This window comes from Brassica rapa, chromosome A04 (genome assembly GCF_000309985.2).
Source record: "Brassica rapa cultivar Chiifu-401-42 chromosome A04, CAAS_Brap_v3.01, whole genome shotgun sequence".
NCBI classification, from domain to species: Eukaryota; Viridiplantae; Streptophyta; class Magnoliopsida; order Brassicales; family Brassicaceae; genus Brassica; species Brassica rapa.
This window is the reverse complement of record NC_024798.2, coordinates 14,830,686-14,850,551: the sequence shown is the minus strand read 5'-3', so window position 1 is coordinate 14,850,551 and position 19,866 is coordinate 14,830,686. Positions and strand designations below refer to the sequence as shown.

The 19,866-nt window shown below is 36.7% G+C and overlaps 4 protein-coding genes across 4 annotated transcripts; 1 reads left to right on the top strand and 3 right to left on the bottom strand.

Moving 5' to 3' along the window:
- Nucleotides 1–126: 126 nt before the first annotated feature.
- On the bottom strand, nt 127–2,157 carry LOC103864773 (protein STRICTOSIDINE SYNTHASE-LIKE 9). Its single transcript, XM_009142540.3, has 3 exons — nt 1,715–2,157; nt 977–1,231; nt 127–842 (listed from the first exon to the last, which is right to left on the bottom strand). Exons 1-3 carry the CDS (start codon nt 1,996–1,998, stop codon nt 269–271), a joined length of 1,113 nt encoding a protein of 370 aa, XP_009140788.1. The 5' UTR covers nt 1,999–2,157; the 3' UTR covers nt 127–268.
- A 1,555-nt stretch (nt 2,158–3,712) lies between these two features.
- Nucleotides 3,713–5,129, top strand: LOC103864772 (nuclear speckle splicing regulatory protein 1). The gene is made up of 4 exons (XM_009142539.2): nt 3,713–3,966; nt 4,056–4,178; nt 4,251–4,469; nt 4,558–5,129. The coding sequence occupies exons 1-4, from the start codon at nt 3,814–3,816 to the stop codon at nt 4,984–4,986; spliced, it is 924 nt and encodes a 307-aa protein (XP_009140787.1). The 5' UTR covers nt 3,713–3,813; the 3' UTR covers nt 4,987–5,129.
- A 698-nt stretch (nt 5,130–5,827) lies between these two features.
- On the bottom strand, nt 5,828–6,808 carry LOC103864771. The gene is made up of 2 exons (XM_009142538.3): nt 6,434–6,808; nt 5,828–6,324 (listed from the first exon to the last, which is right to left on the bottom strand). Exons 1-2 carry the CDS (start codon nt 6,671–6,673, stop codon nt 5,956–5,958), a joined length of 609 nt encoding a protein of 202 aa, XP_009140786.1. The 5' UTR covers nt 6,674–6,808; the 3' UTR covers nt 5,828–5,955.
- A 262-nt stretch (nt 6,809–7,070) lies between these two features.
- LOC103864770 (NDR1/HIN1-like protein 3) lies at nt 7,071–11,215 on the bottom strand. Its single transcript, XM_009142537.3, has one exon. It carries the CDS (start codon nt 8,010–8,012, stop codon nt 7,296–7,298), a length of 717 nt encoding a protein of 238 aa, XP_009140785.1. The 5' UTR covers nt 8,013–11,215; the 3' UTR covers nt 7,071–7,295.
- Nucleotides 11,216–19,866: the final 8,651 nt, after the last annotated feature.

Genomic DNA, 19,866 nt, shown 5'->3' with positions numbered 1-19,866 from the left:
GAGATTTTGTTGTGGATCCTCATGAGAAGTGAGAACCGCCTAATATCCACTTCACATTCTAAGCCTTAGTATATATCTTCTAACATCTGAGAAGCCTCTTTATGCTACTTGAGAAACAGAGGAGAAAAGATAAACATGTAAAAGGGGGTGCAACTACTCTAGTAATGGCACACAGAACAAACGTTACACTCAAGAAACATTTATTAATACTGTATAGCACAACACATCACTGCGAACAACAAAACAGAGTAAAAAAAAAAAAAAAGAGTTACTTGCGATCAAGAACCCAAACGGCTGGCCAAAAAACAGACCCAAACCATATCTTTCCATCTTCCCGCTCATAAGCCTCACTTACATACTTCATTGTCTTCCCTTCTCTGTCCTCGAGTATCTCAAGGATCTCTCCTGTCTCGCCGGAGATTTTCACCGCGATTCCATGCGGTTTGAACCCGTTCATCACAGCAATCAACAACTCCAACTTCACTGTCTTTTCAACCAGTTTCCCAAGCCATTTGTTCCCCACTATCAATCTCCCTACTGGAGATTTCTTGGAGTGTATGCCAATCCAAAAGTCTCCCGTTGGTGTCAGCCTGATGTTGTCAGGGTATCCAGGGACCTTCGCAAAGATGTCGCGGGTCCCAGCTTTAGGACCTTTTATCCAATATCGGTGGACCAGACCTGTGGCCGACTCGCAAGAGATTAGAAAAGACCGGTCTTTGTTTAGAGCCAAACCGTTATTACAACGGAGATTGTCCATCACAACTTTGGCCTCCTTCGTCTTCTTATCATATCTGATCACTCTTCCCGACCGCTCGCCATTGGCAGCAACGAAAAATACCTCCCTAACGACAAACAACACACAAGTCTTGAGCTATTTTGTTTTCACATAACAAAATAATGTCTCTTATATGTACATGTAACATGCAGATGCTCGGATCATAGGCACATGTATAAGCTAGGAGAAGCATAATAATACCTGAAATGATACTTGTCACTACTATCATTGAAGTAGAAGACATCTTCCTCTTCGTCAATATCCATTTGGTTCGCAAACATAACTTTGCGACCTTCGGCCTGGTCCACAACTAACTCGGCCAAACCTCCCTGAGGTCCAACCTTCATGACCCCTAGGTAACCATCGCAGATGTATAGATCTCCCGTTTTCTTCTCAAAACTAAGTCCCAGTGGTCTTCCACAAGTAGGCACTACTTCACGGCTTGAACAGTTCCCTCTTCATATAACAAGGAGAAAATAATAATTATTTTTCATATACACTTTTTTATTTCAGAAAATAACAACATAATTAATATAACAGTAGGTGTGGATTGTGCACTTGAGAAGTCCCAAATATGTATACGCTTTTGGATCTAATTATTCTTAGGTTACATTTTTGTCAAAACAAACTATGAAAAAAATATTTATTCTGTCCATCCACCTTTTCTACAGTGTCAATACCTAAGTTACCAAGCACCAAAAATATTATTAAGGACTGCTTGCACAATGATTTTAGATAGAGTTCTAAACTCGACACTTAGAATTTGATCGGATTCACTGTAAAATTCATTCAGCGGATCTAAAGTTTGAGTCCTATCGAATAAACAATGAATTAATTACAATGACAGAAAATATTTTGTTTTTTTTTTCACATCAACTGGTTTGCTTATTTGCTTATATGCACGTCTGTACTAGTGAATGCTGTAACAAAAATAAGAACCTGTGAGGAGATGTGTGGGCAAACTCAACCCAGCCGAGTGCATCGCCGCGCCACTTGAGAATACGACCGTCCACGACGGCAGCATAAGGACCTTCTCCTTGTGGGTCAAACTCGATGCTCTCTGGCCCATCAACAGGAATTGGAATGGTCTTAGCCATAGGCAATACATTTTTGGTGCCCTCTAAATTGTCTGGCGCAAATAGAGTCTGATATGAAACCACGGCGAAGATGGCAAAGACAGTCGGAACAGCAGCCCATGTCGGGATTTTCTGACTAATCGGCATAGGTTCTTCTCAAAAGATTACTAAAGAGAAGCGTGTATAGCACTTCTAAACTATTGGTATAGTAGCTACATACACCTGATCAAAAGTGACCTTATATAATAAAGAAGAAAGAATTTTCCAGAAAGGGGAAGAGATTGAAGAGACGTATGGAACACTACATACACCTAACAAAATCAAAGTGACGCTTATTAGGACAATAGTTTATAAGTGCGAAGCGGTTAGTCTACACGTGTCATTTCGCTTGAATTATTTAAGTGACAGCTAGTTAGCTGATAGAAAGAGTAAATGCTATGAATCAATGTGTGGAGTTATTTATACGCAGAAGAAGTTCAGTTTTAGAAGGTTTCCAAAGTTGCAACCCGATACTTTTGGATCATGATTTTCATGTAACTCACATCTTTCGGTCAATGTATGTTTTGTGATAAGTATTGTATTTTTACATATTATTTAAATTTATTATTAATTTGATTTTAATAATTATTAAAAGGTCTATCAATCTCGCGACTGAGACTACCGATCAGTGATGGTGCTACAGAGAATGAGAGAATAAACGATGTAGATGTTTTTGTATACTATCTCTATAATGTTATTGGATGAATAGTTTCCTATATGTTTATGTTAACAAATTTATTGAAAATTAAATTATTTAACTAAATTAATCAAAATATGATATTACAATCATAACTAACAACATTATCTAAATTAATTAACAACCCCAAAAATTTTAAAATATCATAATTTTAGAAATAAAATATCGTGGTCAAACTAAATATTTTTCAAAATTAAAACAGCGCAACAAAATAACTCATAAATTAAAATGGCAATTTAACTAAAATAAAAATACGTAAACAAATAAAAACTAAAATAAATAAAAATATTATCCAAATTATTATACTTTAGCTTTCCGTAAATATTCACTTCCGCATTTTTTGTGCGGGTGAGTTACCTGGTTGTTTATTTTATGTGAAAAGTGTTTTGTTGATATATTATGTCTTTGGCTAATTTAATGATGGCATACCAGTCGGTTTATGCTTCGTACAACAATTCTAATTTGATATTTAGAATTGAAAATCTTTATATTTATATATATGATATTATCGTAAAACAAAACTTACAATAGTTAACATGTATAATTTTTAAAACTATATTTTTGTCCGCACGTATATATACGGATTGTCAACCTAAATAACATATCCAGTTACTATATAACCATTTTCATTATTATTATTGAGTTGAATCAATTGTATTTTGGACGACTGATCTAAATGCAACAGTGACAGAAACGATTTGTACAGATAGCACAATGATTAGAAATGAATGCTCTGGTGTAATTATTATGACTTGTTAATTGGCATATGGTGTGTAATAATAAATCGACCATATTAAAACACTATATATATTTAAAAAATATTATATGAAATCAATGTTAAAGAAGATTATAATGTGATACTGTTTGATTATAAATCTTTTTTAAAAAATAAAGAATGAAGTTTTTTAAAACAAGTTTTTTTGGTTTTTTATCCATCAATCCGTAACTAATCGCGCAATACATCTGTGATTTTGAATAGTTTAGAATGGGTACACGTTACATCATCTTTATGTGATGAAAACGTTAGTCAGCGTCAGCCATGGCTGATACGGAAATCCAATTCTCATCCTCTATATCCACTGGGCCGTTATTTTACTTTAGCGGCCCCATTAGTTCCACGACGGCTTCAACTTTTCCTTTTTTTTTTTCTTATATCATCTCCCTTATTTCTGGAAATCAATCATTCACAACCGTGAATCGGAACCCTAATCAGAACCTGCTCGAAGATGAAGAAGTACGGATTACAAATCAGGGCTCCGTCTCAGAAGAAGCAGCCAACAGTTCGTCCTCCTCGTCCTTCGATTTTCGATGAAGACGAAGACGTTGACGTTGAGAAGGAGATCTCTCGGCAAGCTTCAAAGACCAAATCTCACAAAGAAGTACGTATATTCCTTTCCCCCCATCCCTCACTCTCTCTCTCTTTATTTTTTCAATTCAGTTTTATTGAATCTGTTGTGTTGATTATTAGACGGAGGAGCAGCTTAAGAAAGCCTTGGAAGAGGATCCTTCCGCTTTCGCATACGATGAAGTTATCGACGACATCAAACAAAAGGCCATCGTTCCTAAATTGCAAGATCGCCAAGACCGCAAGGTTAATAACACTAATAATGCGAAAATAAACTTTGTTTTTTTTTTAATGTGGAGTTTGTTGTTGTGATTGCAGCCAAGATATGTGCAGCATTTGATGAAGAAGGCGGAGCAGAGACAGAAGGAGCATGAGATTGTTTACGAGAGGAAGCTTGCTAAGGAGAGGGAGAAAGACGATGATCTTTTCTCCGGTAAGGAGAAGTTTATAACCGGCGCGTATAAGAGGAAGCTTGAGGAGCAGAAGAAGTGGCTTGCTGAAGAAAGACTCCGTGAGCTTCGTGAGGAAAGAGATGATGTAAGTGTTGTTTTGTTTGTATGATCCTTTTTATCTTAAAACTAATGCTTGTTAGGTGTTTATTCCTTTGTGTTTGATCTTTGGTTAGGTTACGAAGAAGAAGGACTTGAGTGACTTCTACTTTAACATGGTGAATAACGTGGCGCTTGGAGCTCGAGGTATCGAAGAGAAAGAGGAACAGAGAAAGGCTGAGAAGATGGAGGAGGAGATGAGAAAAGAAGAGAAGAAAGCAGAGTCGCCGGAGAAGGAAGTGTTGTTGTTGCCTGAATCTCAAGATGTTGGATCAAGCCGTAAGAGAAGTATGGAACCTCAAGAAGAAGAAGAAGAGAAAGATGCGTCTGAGAAGAAGATTGGTTCAGATGTTGTCACAGAAGAGGAGAAAGACTCATCAAGTAAAGAGGAAGCGAAAGAGGCTCCCAAGGCAACTACTACTACACAGCACAAGAAAAGCGAGGATGCGATTGCTGCTGCTAGAGAACGGTTTTTGGCTAGGAAGAAGGCAAAGGTTGAAGAATAGTTGTGCCAACGGTTTCTTTTGGTCAACTTTTTCTTCTGTAATATTTGATCACTTTCTGTTTGAACACATTTTCAGTATAATGCTTGTTAAGTACTTTTTCACCAAAGTGTTAAAGATAATCTTACTTAGAGATCTGTCTCTGATTGTAGCTCTTAAAATAACACTAGCAGAGAAGAGTTACAAAAGGTATACTTTAGCATAAACCAAACCATTCATTGATCGACTGTAATGAACCAATTCTGTAACGTGTAGACATACATCCATAAGGCAAAAAAAGTGAGTGTAACACAAAAGCAGTGGAAAGATGATGATTAAGAAGTTCAATGATCCTAGTCATGAAGAACATAAGAGAGAGCTCTGTTACAACCCTCAGAGTTCCAAAAAGATGTTTTCCTCTTATAAGCTTGTTGTATGTGATGGGGAAGGTCTAGAAGTCATTTTCTTATTTAATAACTCGTTCTTAGCCCATTTCATTTGTTTTACTCTTCTGTTAGATTATAAAAGGACTTACGTGATTCTTACTTAAACATTTAGAAACAATGTTGAAGTTAGAAAGGCAGAGCCAAGAAGTGCTATGTGAACCTTGAGATATTGGATTAAGTTTTACGCAAAAGTGTGGAGCCGCCAAGAAGCAGAGGACGCAACATGTGAGCAGGGCCGGCTTATATAAAGACTAAGTTCGGTTTCTTTCATCGTACTCATAATGCAACTCAAGTAAGGAGAGCAACTGTCAAGTTGTGAATTGGAAGGACCAACCTTAATATATAAAAGACTCTTTTGAACTGAAAGCTCAGGTCTAGTGTACTTCCAATGTCAATGTAGGATTCCAAACACAAATACATTATAAAAAAATATAGCTTCTAATAACTGTTTCCTCGAATTATTATGCTACAAAATTCATCTTTATAAACTTTTGTAGTACTAAAAACTAAAACGGTAAAAGAACCTTCGACATATGAAGACAAGGAGCTAACTGACTTGACAAGTACGCATAGGTCTGGAAACTCCTGCGGTCAAGTCTTTCAAGCTGAGCAAAACCGGACACGTAACGCGCAATGTCCTCTTCGGGTGAAACATCGAACTCTTCTTTTGGATCTTTACCTCTACAATAACATCGCCGTTTTCCTCACCTTCACTCATCTGAAAAGTACCGCCAGGCTTGTCGTTTACATTATTTCTTGCTACGACACCTGTCCACGTCGTACGTTCATGTGGCTCTTGTAGCGTGCTCTGCAAGTAAACCCTCTCTGTCTCGAAAAATTCTTCTATCCGCACGTGTAGGCTCATCTCGCTGTAGTAAAGCCTCGAGGAGCTTGGGTTGGTCGATGAGAGTTTCACCTGTTTTGGTATAACGAGAATTTAAATTTTGATGTGACAAACCGAACTCAACCAACAAAACTAACTCAGATTAATTATTAGGTTTTACTTCTTGATTAAAAACACTTACCAGTACTTTTGATCTTGAGATGGGATCAAGGGAGACATCGTCAAGCATGAACCGTGGGACACGCACTTTGGTCAAGATGAAGATGAGCGATACAAGAACGACTAGTACAAACACAGCGACAGTAACGTAGATTGCTACTCTTCGTTTTCTCTTCTTTTGGATGTCTTCATACTTTACGGTTATTGTTGCCCCTGCTTCTTTGGCTTCTGTCTTCTTCGTCGTCGGTTCTTCCTTCTTCATTGTTTAGATGCTAAAGTCAGCTAACTTCTCAATTCTTATGGAACTTTGAGTAGTAGTTTTTGAAGTAATAACTATGAGACGCAGGTTTATATAGGGAAAGCTTAGAGAGTTGAGCATGATGGATTTTGGAAACCTTCTAAATTCAAGATTTGTAAAGTGTACACAATTGGAGAAATGGAAAAATTTAGGATTCTGGAAATTTTCTATAAAATTAAAATACAATTATACACTTTACAAATCTTGAATAAGGCACTTGATAGTACCAAAAGTAATCCCAAAGACAATTCACGTTTCAATTATCTTCAATCATGCCACACAATATTGCAGTGTAAAGTAAGATATAGAATCACCAAAAATAAACTTATTAACACAACTAATGAAGTTGCCCATCTTAAAGAATGAAACAGAGAATCATCATATCATCATTCAACAACACATTAGCTGAAAATGGTCTTCCAAAACATGTATAATTCATCATAAACATTGAAAAAAATACCATTGTCGACTCGATTTACATTCAAATTCATATTATAAAACATGAATAAATTTCATCATCAACATCGCAAGTAATAGGTTAAAATTATTAAAAGTCCTAATGTAAGAAACTCACATTCTATCATCATTAAGGTTTGCATCTCCTAGCCGAACCAACCATGTTCCCCGAACTACTATTCCCCCCGACACCAACCGCCACGTCATCGCAGAAAACCGTGACGTACCTCCTCCTCCGGTACACTCCGTACCGGAACGTAACCAAAGAAACCACCCTCAAATCGAACTCCACGCTTCCTTTCTCGCCCCTCTCTTTCCCAATCGAATCAACCAACCGGCCATCGACGTACGTCCCGGAGACGGAGAGCGTGGCGTTGATCGGAGTCTGATCCTTCGTCCCCAGATCGAACGGCTGCAGACGCGTCTCGGAGAGAGACGCGCGGTCGTAATAGAGCGTGCACAAGACGCCGTCGTAGTGAAGCGACATCTTCGAATTAGGGTTTTGGAACTGGAGGCGGAGGTCCCAGTTTCCGGCGAGGCGGTTGTCGGAGACGGTGAAGTTGGAGACGGAGAGGGAGTTGAGGTAGACGGTCGGGAGCTGGGGGCGGACGACGATGAAGAAGATGAAGAGGATGAGGCCTAGGATGAGGAGGAAGACGGTGAAGGCGGTGAAGAGGCGGCGGAGTAGGACGGCGCGTGGGCTAGGCTGAGGCGCGTAGTGGGGGTTGTGGTTTTGGTATGGGTAGGCGGTTGCGGCGTTGGGAGGGTAACCGTTGGCGGGTTGTTGAGGCGGATACGGGTATGGATACCCGGTGGCGGGTCGGGCGTTCGGGTCTTGCTGCTGCATATCGAAGAGAGGAGAGAATCTGATCGAGGAAAGTAGAAGAGAAAGTGTTCAAGTAGAGGCCAGAAATGTAATAAACCGAACGGAAAAGAGATATTTTTATTTTTTTTACGCGGTTTTAAAATTGTTTTGGAAGGTTAAAAGGTTAAATATTTTTAAATGGAAATTAAACAGAAAAAAATCCTGGAAAGTAATTCAAATCTAACGCTACGTGAGATAATAATCATAAATTTTAAGATTTGTAATGATAATGGCAAGTTGACAATATTGTAAGAATGCAACAAACTTTATTAATCAATAGATTATATCGCTTATGTCGATTTTGAAATCAGATTTGTTTATGAGAATTGAACTCAATATACGAAGATGACATCATATTTAAGAAATTAACCAAAATAGATACAAGAAATTTGTATCGGTTTGAGCTAATTGGTAATTGAAGAAATTAGTTTAGGGTGCTTTGAACATTGTACTAAAGAGAAAGATAAAGAGACAAACTCTCATACTGCTAGAGGCTCTGTGAATACATAAGACTTTGAGTATAAATATTAAAAACTCTAGCTTATTTTTCTTTTATCAACTCTCCTGAATTGATTCATTGTGAGCTTCTCTCTCTCTCTTTCCATTGTTGTTGTACAGTGAGCTTTATAATTAAGATGCATTCTTCTTTCTTGGTGAATTGATTGATTTAGTTCCGGATATAAACACTATCACATCAGTGAGTTGAACCAAATTTAGAAATCTTTATGTTTCTGTTTTTATCTCGTTTTTCATGTGAAACACAAACAACCGAGGGAAAAAGGTTGAGAGACAAAATCAAAATCGTCCTTCTTAACTTGTTAGAATTTCAATCCCATGGAAATCAACCGGGTATCTTGCATATTCCTTCTTATGATTTCATTGCATATTCTTTCTCATGATTTCATTTTAATAATTTATTTGAATGATAAAATTAAAGAACTATTGTAACAAATGGTATCATAACTTGTTGCACAATAAATGGTATCAGAGCGTGTTGTTTAACACAAAAACTGTTATTTTTGATAATAAATGAAGGTAATCTTTTTATTATTTATGTCTCTCTTAAGAGAATCTAGAGTCTGATTCTAGCGGATACATAAACTGTCATCGGAACTGTCATTTTTTCGGCGGGATAATAAAATTCTGATGGTTTCTATTAATTTTTCTTTGTGATTATTGTCTAGTTTGTTTGTCCATCGAGTGAACCCACATCTTTGAAATTAACTCAGTTTACAAATCTTCATAAAAGAGATCCAGACACAAAAACCAAACATAGAAACACAAACCTAAAAATTCATTTCTTCTTTAGTCTATATTCTAGTTAATAACCAAAAATATCCAACAGTGAGTGGAAATCTCCGAAAAATGATTCATGATTCAACTTTAGAAATTGAACATGAACCAATTGCCCTTCATGCGGAAATATGTGTCCATGCAGTGAGAATTAACTGATCCTCGATCATCAGTGTGTCAGTGAATCTAAGAAAACAACATCTATGGATTTTAATTGCCCACATGTCGTGTCTTCAGGGATAGGGAAACACAGTTAATAGAATTAATCGTCTGAATAAATTCCAATTGGTATTTCAAATAAGGAGGTTATGATACCCTACACAGATGTTGGTCTTTTGTCAAGCTGTTAAAGGTATTACAAAAGTGGTCATTAAATTTGTTGGATGAGAGTTTGAGACCATTCCCTTCTGAATACAAATGTGTGGTATCCCATTTCAGTACTTAAATATTTTTATGATTACCTATATCTAGGTGATATCGTTGTTGACATGGATTTTGATGATATTTCAACAAGGTTTTATTTCGTGAAGGTTAAGATCAACTTGAACATCAATCATCCCCTACACTTACAATGAAACTTTCAATTCTAAGAAGATAAAAACACTATAGTTTATCTTTGATATGAGCGATCACTCTATGTGGTATGCTTTCATATGAGACAAAGGAATGTGTCCTTAACTTCAACTGACGATGGTGATTATCCTCAAACCCCTGAACCAAACAATGATGACCACACATGCAATGATAAAGGTAATGCTGAAGGTTATTACCAAATGAATGAGGGACTGAAAACTATATCACCCAGGTTTGAAAGATCTAATGAGAATATGATATGGAGATCATCGTCTTGCAGTTGGAACAATGTTTTAATAATTACAATTAAATATCACTTAAGAAAGTTCACGCATGATAGCTTTATGGATATATTACAGAATACACTCATTAGGAAGAAACACTAGGCTACCTTAACCAAAAGAGATGTGGAGAAGATAATGAGTATGAGCATGACGCACACTACCTTGTCCAGAGGATGAACGAGGTCATGTGGCAAGTGCATCCTGCTCTGTTTACTATCAAATGGACAGAGGTTCGAAGGGCTGGATTCCTTCGGGGTTAGGTACATGAAGATCCTTTCATGATTTTAGAATAAAAAACTGAGCATTTAGAATTAAATAACAAATAATAATAAAATAATAAAAATGAAAACGTTTGTCATTTACACAAATAAATACATCATTACATGCATATATATCTGAACAAAAAATAATATATTTGAAAAATATATAAATTATATAAATTACTTGACAATATCTCTGAACTTATATTTATTATGTTGCTAACATCATCAACACGATTTATATACTCCTAAAAATATATCAAATTCGTAATCCGATGACTTCTGATGATGTTTTAACATGTCACCATATATTATTTGCTGTAAAACATCTTTTGAATGCTTATTCTATGCTTTTTTCCTTTTTTATCATTTAGATGTGTTATGATCGATTTTTCCAAAGCAATTTTCTTTGAACAATGCCAAATTCTAATCTGACATGCTTTTCCTGATACCAAAATTATATTAGCAGTGTTAGAAACGTAAATCATACTAGCTTAGTTTTAGCTGACAATATTGTTCTTTTAGCTGACAATATCAATAATATTAAATTTGAAAATGTTCAGTTGATGTTTTTTCAGTCCAATTAAAATCATACAACATCTAAATATAATCTATACTATTAAAAGAGAAGCAGTCTTTAAAAATCTACTTATAAAAGGTTGTTGGACCCTTTAATTTTTTTTTGGTCTTCTTATATATTATATGTTATCCCTATTTAATATCACTTTGTTATCAGCAAAATAAATATTATTAATTGGGCTTTGGGCATTTAACTTAAAAAAGATAATTTAACTGATACAACTCATCCAATTAACTTTTGTTATAGAAAAAAAAAATTAACCAAATTAACTTTAGATCCATTTTTTACAAAATCCCAAATTATGAAGACCATTTTATACATAAATACATATAAATGTAACATTATTTACATTGTATGGATTTCTAATAATAAAATATCTCTCACAAACTGATTTTTTTTAAAAAAAAATTGATAATAATTTGATAGAAAATTAAAAAAGGAAAAATAATAATACTTGCTTCACTATTTTGGTAGATTGATAATTAATATATTTATAAATAAACTTAACAATATTTGTTAAAAAAAATTTCTTATACAAGTCAAATGTATATTGATATATCAAAAATTTATAAAACAAAAAACAAATTATATTTTTATCAGTGGGTTAATAATGGTCTTTTTGATTTTCAGATACTTTTACTATATTCATTTTATTATATTCTATTCCATTATATATGAGTTAATAGATCTTACGGTTCGACCACAAGTCTGATTCGGATATGAAAACTCAATGAAAACATTGTACCGGTCTGAAATAATAATAATAGAACAGCTTTTAAATATTTTAGATATCTAATAATAAATATAAATTCATTTAATATTTGAGTTTACGGTCACCAAAAAAATACCCGCGCTTCTTAAGCGCGGATCAAAATCTAGTTGTTTCTATTAAAAGAAGTGGTCACCGATAATTTAGAACATACAATTACAAAAATATGCATTAACTAATAAAACGTAGTTACAGAGATACAGTTTGGATCATCGATCTACAAACCATATGGTGAGCCCTTTAATCTCAAACACAACTTATACTTTTAGCACGATCTATTATTATTAGAATTGATGCCCCATTCAAATTATATGAATCACAAGATTATTATTATAATAACATTGATAACAAAACTTAAATAATTTTGAAACAAAAAATATATCCGTCTTCAAGGGCGGATCAGAATCTACACAAAACAAAGCATGGGTCACACCATGACTCGTAGTGGGATGAAGAAATGTGTTATTCCTGCTAAATAGAACAAATTATTATTATTTTGATAAAAAAAGTTATTTGTTGCAATATGTTTTTCAGTTATGTTTTAAAACTGATAACAATTGTTTTTTTGGGCATTAGACTATCATTCAGTTACTCAATTATGAGGTTTTTTAGATAATAAGATTGAAATAATACAACCAATAAATATCTAATTTTTGTGAAATGAAATAGTATTTTTGCCCAAAAGATCAGTTGTCAAGTTGGCTAAGTACATGAAAAAGATTGAAAGAATGAAAACGTTTTTTTAAGTCTTCCATGTACAACCAGCATATGTGCTTCCAAGTACAACTTTTTAATAAAATATAATAATAGAAATTACATCGTATTTATGCCGGGCTCTTGGTATGTTTCCAAACTGCATTTGCAATGGGTCTAGTTTCCAAAAAAAAACATTTTTGGATCTATTTTTTGTACAAGTTTTTAGTTAGAGTTTAAAGTCTAGTTAAGAAAAAGAATTTGAGATTTTTCACAAATTATTTGTTTTACTCCTATAAAAAATAAGCACATAGTTGTTTACAAAAATAAATAAAAAATAAGCACATAGGCCAATAATATTGAGCCCGGCTTGATCTTATCCCATGGATAATGAAATCTAGAGAATTAAGAAAAATAACACGGATCCAAGTAGGTCATGGTAAATCATACCATGACAGAAGAAGAAAAATAAACCACCTGGAAGAATTAAATAAAGAACATGACCGAGATATGGCAATCGAAAGAAGTCAAAAGTTTTAGATTCTGCTGATTATAACTTATAATTACCAAATTAATTAATATCTGCTGCAGAATCTTCTCAACCCAAATAGGTTATTAGACAAAGAACCAATGAACATAAAATGATTTTAAAAACTCAGAATTGACCTTTATGACTTTTTCAATCAGTCTCGTTTCAAAGTTGCACTCATCTTTTCTAGTTTCTACTCTCTTCCCCTCATTACGTTTTCCAGGCTGTTTCATCTTTCTTGATATCACAGTATGGTAATGAATCGACAACATGTAGACAGAGACGTAAATAATATATTTTGCCATAAAAAGACATAAATAACATATTTATTAATAAAAACATGCTTAGGCTTGTAGATCTTATGTAATAATCATATCGAATAAGAGAACTGTGTACCAAAGAACCAGATGATAAAGAAGATATCAAGAATTTTTTTGGTCCACTAAACAAAATAGGTTGAAACATATTTTGGATTATTTTCTCGGGTCATTTACTTGTTGCGAGATGCCAATATTTTCCATTAAATGTATAGTTTTTACATTGAATTATGATTTATGAAACAAAATTATGTATAAGTTTATTCATGCCATTTTAACTATCGTAAATTAATTGATTGTGTTTTTCATATCATTTTTCTTTATCAAAATCTAAAATTTAAATATATTTTTATTTATGTTATATAAACGCTAATTGTGAATATATTATTTTATAGAATATTTAATGCATATAATTTTAAAGGTACATTCCAATAAAATAATTTGCTAAATTTTACTCAATATTTTGCTAATGTTTTTTATATGATCTAATAATAAATTTACAACTGAGATTTACCCCAATAGAATTTGATAAGCATGGGAGTTCGGGTACTTGTTGGTGTTCGGATTGGGTTTTTCGGATTTCGTTTTTTTATAATACCTTCTAGATCCCATTCTAGTAAATTTGCAAGTACGGATCTGGTTCGGATATAACACACCGGGTTCAGATCGGTTTTGTATCACATCATAGAACCCATAAAATAATCATATATCATTCGAATTCAAATTCAAATTATATTGGATCGGTTCGGATATACTCGAAATAAAATCTAAAAAATATATATTTATTTATATATAATTAAGTATCTAAGGTAGTTATTTATATTTTAAATATTTATTGTTAGATAATATATCAAAATAAATATGAAATTGAATATTTGAAGTATATATTCATGTTTCATATAATATATTGTATATTATTTAGGACATTCGGATCGGTTTCTTCGGATATCTTTTCGAATTTTTTGATTTTTTCGGTTTTTCGGATTACCCGTTTTTGTTCGGTTAATAACACTTCGGGTTCGGATATGTTTTGTACCACCTTACAAGATTCATTCAGATATTTTTTACATTTCAGACCGGAGATAGATCAGATTTTTTGGTTTGGGTTCGGTTCAGATTTCAGATTAGATTACGGATAGTATGCCCGTGCCTAGAATTTCAGATGTTGCTCCACAATGACTAATAACTTGATATATTTCCTCAACATTAACACAAATTGTCGTTGTTGTTTAAGAATTATGTCATGAATAATATAACTCCAGGTAAATAGTGGTACATAAAGGAAATTTAGTTATCACAATAAGAGAAATATAAATACAAAAGAGCAAGGCAAGCGGCCAACGGAAGCAAAGCGGAATCTGAAAACTCATGAAGGAGAGATAAATGCTATGATCCGACGGCTAAGATCTGACGCCATCAGGTTGACACGTGTCAGAAGTACTCCAGTCTCCAGGTATCATTCTCTGCCACATGACATCAGCGGATGGTACCCTTGATACGGCGCCGTTAAGGCACATTGACACCCCCCCCCCCCCCCCCCCCCCCCCATTATTCTTTATCTTATTTTTGGCGTTGATTTGATACTCATGAAAACTAAGGTATCAATATCGTTAGGATAAAATTGTAGGAAAAATGAGACGGAAAAGAAAATAAATAAATAAATTTAAACAAATTGGAGTACAGTTTTCCATTATCTAAAGTGGAAGTAAAATTTACAGTTTTCTTCACTTCTAGAGAACTCGGCTGGATATTGTTTCCATTTGAATGACAATTTTTTTTTTTGAAATAGGAGTAAAAACTGAATTTATAATAAATATTAAATCTATTTTTATATTCCATCACACCCATAACTTATTCATGTAATTCTTATTCTTGTTGGATATTACTTCAAGAACATGTAGAAAGTTTTATGTGTGTAGTTTGATCTGATATTAATTTACTAAACTTCAAAATTAATTATATTCGCATTTTGAATTACTTGTAATTCAATTTTTAAATAATCAGTGAATCTCAAATTAAACTTTTTGTAGTATCATCATCATTTTTAATAACAGATAATTCAAATTACAATAAAAAGATTTAAACCCTGACTATACAGGTATTTGACCCCAAAAAAAGTCCCTGACTATATGATAGAGTAACCGATAGAATAGGAACGATTGTTTAGTCTGAGAATCCCCAAAAGTACCTATGAACTTGAATCCGTTGAGTTCAACCAATGAACTAGCCGTAATCAAGAGTTTAAAGCCAAAGCTCTGTTTTTATAAATCAATAATAATGTGTCCCTCTTACAAAGCCAAGAGATGACTATATATAGCTAATGTAAAGTCCTAAGTCTTTAGGGTTTAAGACCTAACATAAAAAGGAAAACTAACGTTTATCTTAAGGTTAAAATGGAAAAGGAAAAGAAAGCCAAAACCGAAAAGGAAAGTAAGATCCACGCTGCATCAGGTCACCCGGGGTGAGGAAAGATCCGACCTCGGATCTTCAGGGTCGTCTTGAGCAACAAATGGGATGAGGTGTTTAACGTTAAAAACGTCAGAGAACCTTGCATCCGGGGGCAATAGAAGACGATAAACATTAGCATTAATCTTCTCGACTACTTCCAAAGGACCTATCTTCCGTGATTTCAACTTGTTATACTCTCCAGCCGCAAAACGCTCACGCGTGAGGACTGCCCACACACGATCTCCAACCTTGAACTGCACATCTCGTTTATGGCGATCAGCACTGGCTTTATATTTTGCCGAAGCGAGCTGTAGATTGTCGTGGACTTGAGCATGTATAGACGATACAGTAGCCACAAAATCCAAAGCTTGACCATGATCCCGGGACATATCCGGAGCCACGCCTAGAGCCAGGGGACCACGCGGAATGACACCATATACGACGCGGAAAGGACTGAAACGTGTACTCTTGTTGATAGCATGGTTGTGAGCGAATTCGACCTGGCATAAGACTGAATCCCAAGTCCTTATGTTGTCGACGACCAGATAACGAAGCATATCTCCCAACGTTCGGTTAGTGACCTCTGTCTGACCATCAGATTGTGGGTGATAGGCGGAGCTCATATCAAGGCTTGTACGAAGAAGTCGCCAAAGGGAACGCCAAAAATGACTTAGAAACCGAGAGTCCCTGTCCGACACAATTGACAATGGCAAACCATGAAGTCGATAGATCTCTCGGAAGAAGAGCCCAGCCACTTGCACTGCATCAGTAGTCTTTTTACAAGGAATAAAATGAGCCATCTTTGAAAAACGATCAACCACCACAAAGATAGAATCATGACCACGTTGAGTGCGAGGAAGACCCAAAACGAAATCCATACTAACATCGGTCCACGGCTGAGTTGGGATAGGAAGTGGTAAGTATAGACCAGAGTTAGATGCGTGACCTTTAGATCGCTGACAAATAACACAACGCGCCACAAAGCGATAGACGTCCCTGCGTAGCGACGGCCAAAAATATGCATCAACAACCAACTGTAGTGTTCGATCCCGACCGACGTGCCCTTCCTCATGCAACTCTTTGATGATCTTAAGTCGTAAACTGCTCTCCGGAATGCACAAACAATTTCCCCTAAACAGAAAGCCATCTTGTAAAACATACTCGGAGTGAATACCATCTTGTAAAGTCAACCAAATAGGACCAAAATATGGGTCCGATGCATACAGATCCGGCAAGATAGCAAAGCCCGGCACCGAAACCTGTAACGTTGCCACCAAGGAATGCCTGCGGCTTAACGCGTCCGCGACCTTATTGGACTTGCCCGCCATGTGTTTTATCACAAACGTGAATTGCTGAAGGAACGCTATCCATGAGGCATGACGTGAAGAAATTTTATCTTGACTCCCCAAGTGCTTGAGGGCATCATGATCAGTATAAAGAATGAATTCTTGATGGAAAAGATAATGTCTCCAATGTTTAATGGCCTGGACAATAGCATAAAATTCCACGTCGTATGTACTATAACGAGCGCGGGAGCCTGCTATCTTCTCGCTAAAGAAAGCAATGGGGCGTCCTAACTGGCTAAGGACTGCACCAATCCCGAACTTACACGCATCACAGTGTAGCTCGAACACTTGAATGAAGTCTGGCAAGGCCAATATCTGAGCAGAGACAAGTCGTTGCTTAAGATCCTCAAAGGCTTTATTAGCCTCTGTCGTCCAAACAAACGAAGAGCCTTTCATACAATCCGTAAGAGGCGCTGCAATATTGCTAAAGTGGTGTACGAATCGTCTATAGAATGAAACGAGACCGTGAAAACTTCTTATCTCCGTGATAGAACGAGGCGTAGGCCAAGATTGAATAGCTTCCACCTTGCTAGGGTCGACTTGTAAACCTTTGTCGGAAACGATATAGCCCAAGAAGAGTACGTGATCCACCCCAAAAACACATTTGTGAACCGCGGCATAGAGCTTCTCACGTCGTAGAACTTCGAGGACGCTTCGTAAGTGCGATAAGTGGCTTGACAAATCCTTGCTAAAGATCAAGATGTCGTCAAAGTAAACGACCACATACTTGCCAATGAAAGGGCGAAGCGCCTGATTCATGACTCTCATAAACGTGCTAGGTGCATTAGAGAGTCCAAAAGGCATGACTGTCCACTCAAAAAGACCCTCCCGCGTTTTGAAAGCGGTCTTCCATTCATCACCTGGACGTATACGAATCTGATGATAGCCACTCTTTAAGTCTAGTTTAGTGAACATTGTGGCCTGCCCGATCTGATCAAGTAGATCATCTAACCGAGGAATCGGAAATCTATAACGAACTGTGATTTTGTTGATTGCACGACTATCAACACACATTCTCCACGATCCATCTTTCTTGGGAATGAGCAAGGCGGGTACAGCAGCAGGGCTGAGACTTTCACGAACATGGCCCTTCTGAAGGAGTTCTTCAACTTGACGGCGGAGCTCGTCATGTTCTTGTGGGCTCATTCGATAATGAGGTCTGTTGGGAAGAACTGCATTAGGGACCAAATCAATATGATGCTGGATATCCCTTAATGGTGGTAAGTCGCTTGGAAGCTCAGCTGGAAAGACGTCGCTGAATTCCTGGAGCAATGGGACGAACGATTCAGATGTCTTGCTAGCTACCGGTGGTGTTGTTGGTGTAGCGACTAGAGCCCAAAGAATATCCACGTCATGCAACTGCTTCTCGAAGTCGTTTTTGGGAAGAGTCAAAAGTGATTTTGCTGAAGGTGAAGCAACTTTGTTTGCAACATCCGTGGTACAAGGGTTTGCTTCGGGCTGTTCCTTAGATGGAACAAGGGTAACCGTGCGGTTATCAAAAACGAAACTGTAAGTATTAGCCTTACCACGATGAATCGAGTCACGATCATATTGCCACGGTCGTCCTAATAACAAGTGACAAGCATCCATGGGAATAACATCGCAAGTCACCCAGTCTTTGTAATTGCCGATGGAAAAAGAGACTTGAACTTGCTTTGAGACGTTAATCTCGGTACCGTTGTTAAGCCAGGCAAGCGGGTAAGGAGAAGGGTGGGGTGTAACGGTGAGACCAAGTTTCTGAGATGCCGCATAAGACATAACATTAGTGCAGCTTCCCGAATCTATGATGAGTTTGCAGATTCGACCGTTGATGGTGCAGGTCGAACGAAACAAGTTCGTGCGAAGCCATGATTCTTGTGACGCTTTAGGTAGTAGGCAGTTCCTGCGGAGGACGAGGTTGAGACCTGTGTCGCCTTGAATAATCTCAGGGTCATCATCGTCCGTAGCATCATAATCATCATAACGGGGTTCGGCTTCCTCTGTTTCTTGGATAATCAAACCGCGTTTTGCCTTTTGAGGACAAGCAGTCTGAATGTGGCCGCGTTCTCCACATGTGTAACAACGTAGAGCGTTGGTACGAGGCGGTCTGGATGAAGCAATAGTGTCAGTGTTGAGGCCTGTTTTGCTCGTATCGGACCGCTGTGTTGCTCCTTCCGTAGCAGGTGTTGTATTCTCGGTTGCAGGGGTAGTTTGGGGGCGGGAACGTGACGAGGACGACCAAGACGATCGCTGCTGTAACTCCATAGAGAGTGAGCGTTGATAAGCCTCGGAAACTGTCACTGGATTGAACTGTGCCAAAGCAAGCTGGAGTTGAGAACGTAATCCTCCGACGAAACGTGAGATTAGTTGTTTCTCAGTTTCGCCTGCCGTCATCCGTGCTGTCATATAGAAGAACTCAGTTGCATATTCTTCAACAGTACGCGAACCCTGACGCAGAGTTTGCAATTTGTTATAGAGCGTACGCTCGTAATTGTAGGGTAGGAAGGCGCGACGCATGTGTTTGGTCAATCCATTCCATGAATTAATGAGTGGTTTATTGTCTTGACGACGAGACTCTTTGAGCTGTTGCCACCAAGCCATAGCCCTTCCTTTGAAGCGGGTAACGACAAGAGGAACTCGCATATCATCGGGCACTTGTCGAAACTCAAGAATCTCTTCTGCCGTGTTTAACCAATCGATGAAATCCTCAGGATTTAACGTTCCCAGAAACTCAGGAATCTCTGAACGGAAACTAGCTTCCCATC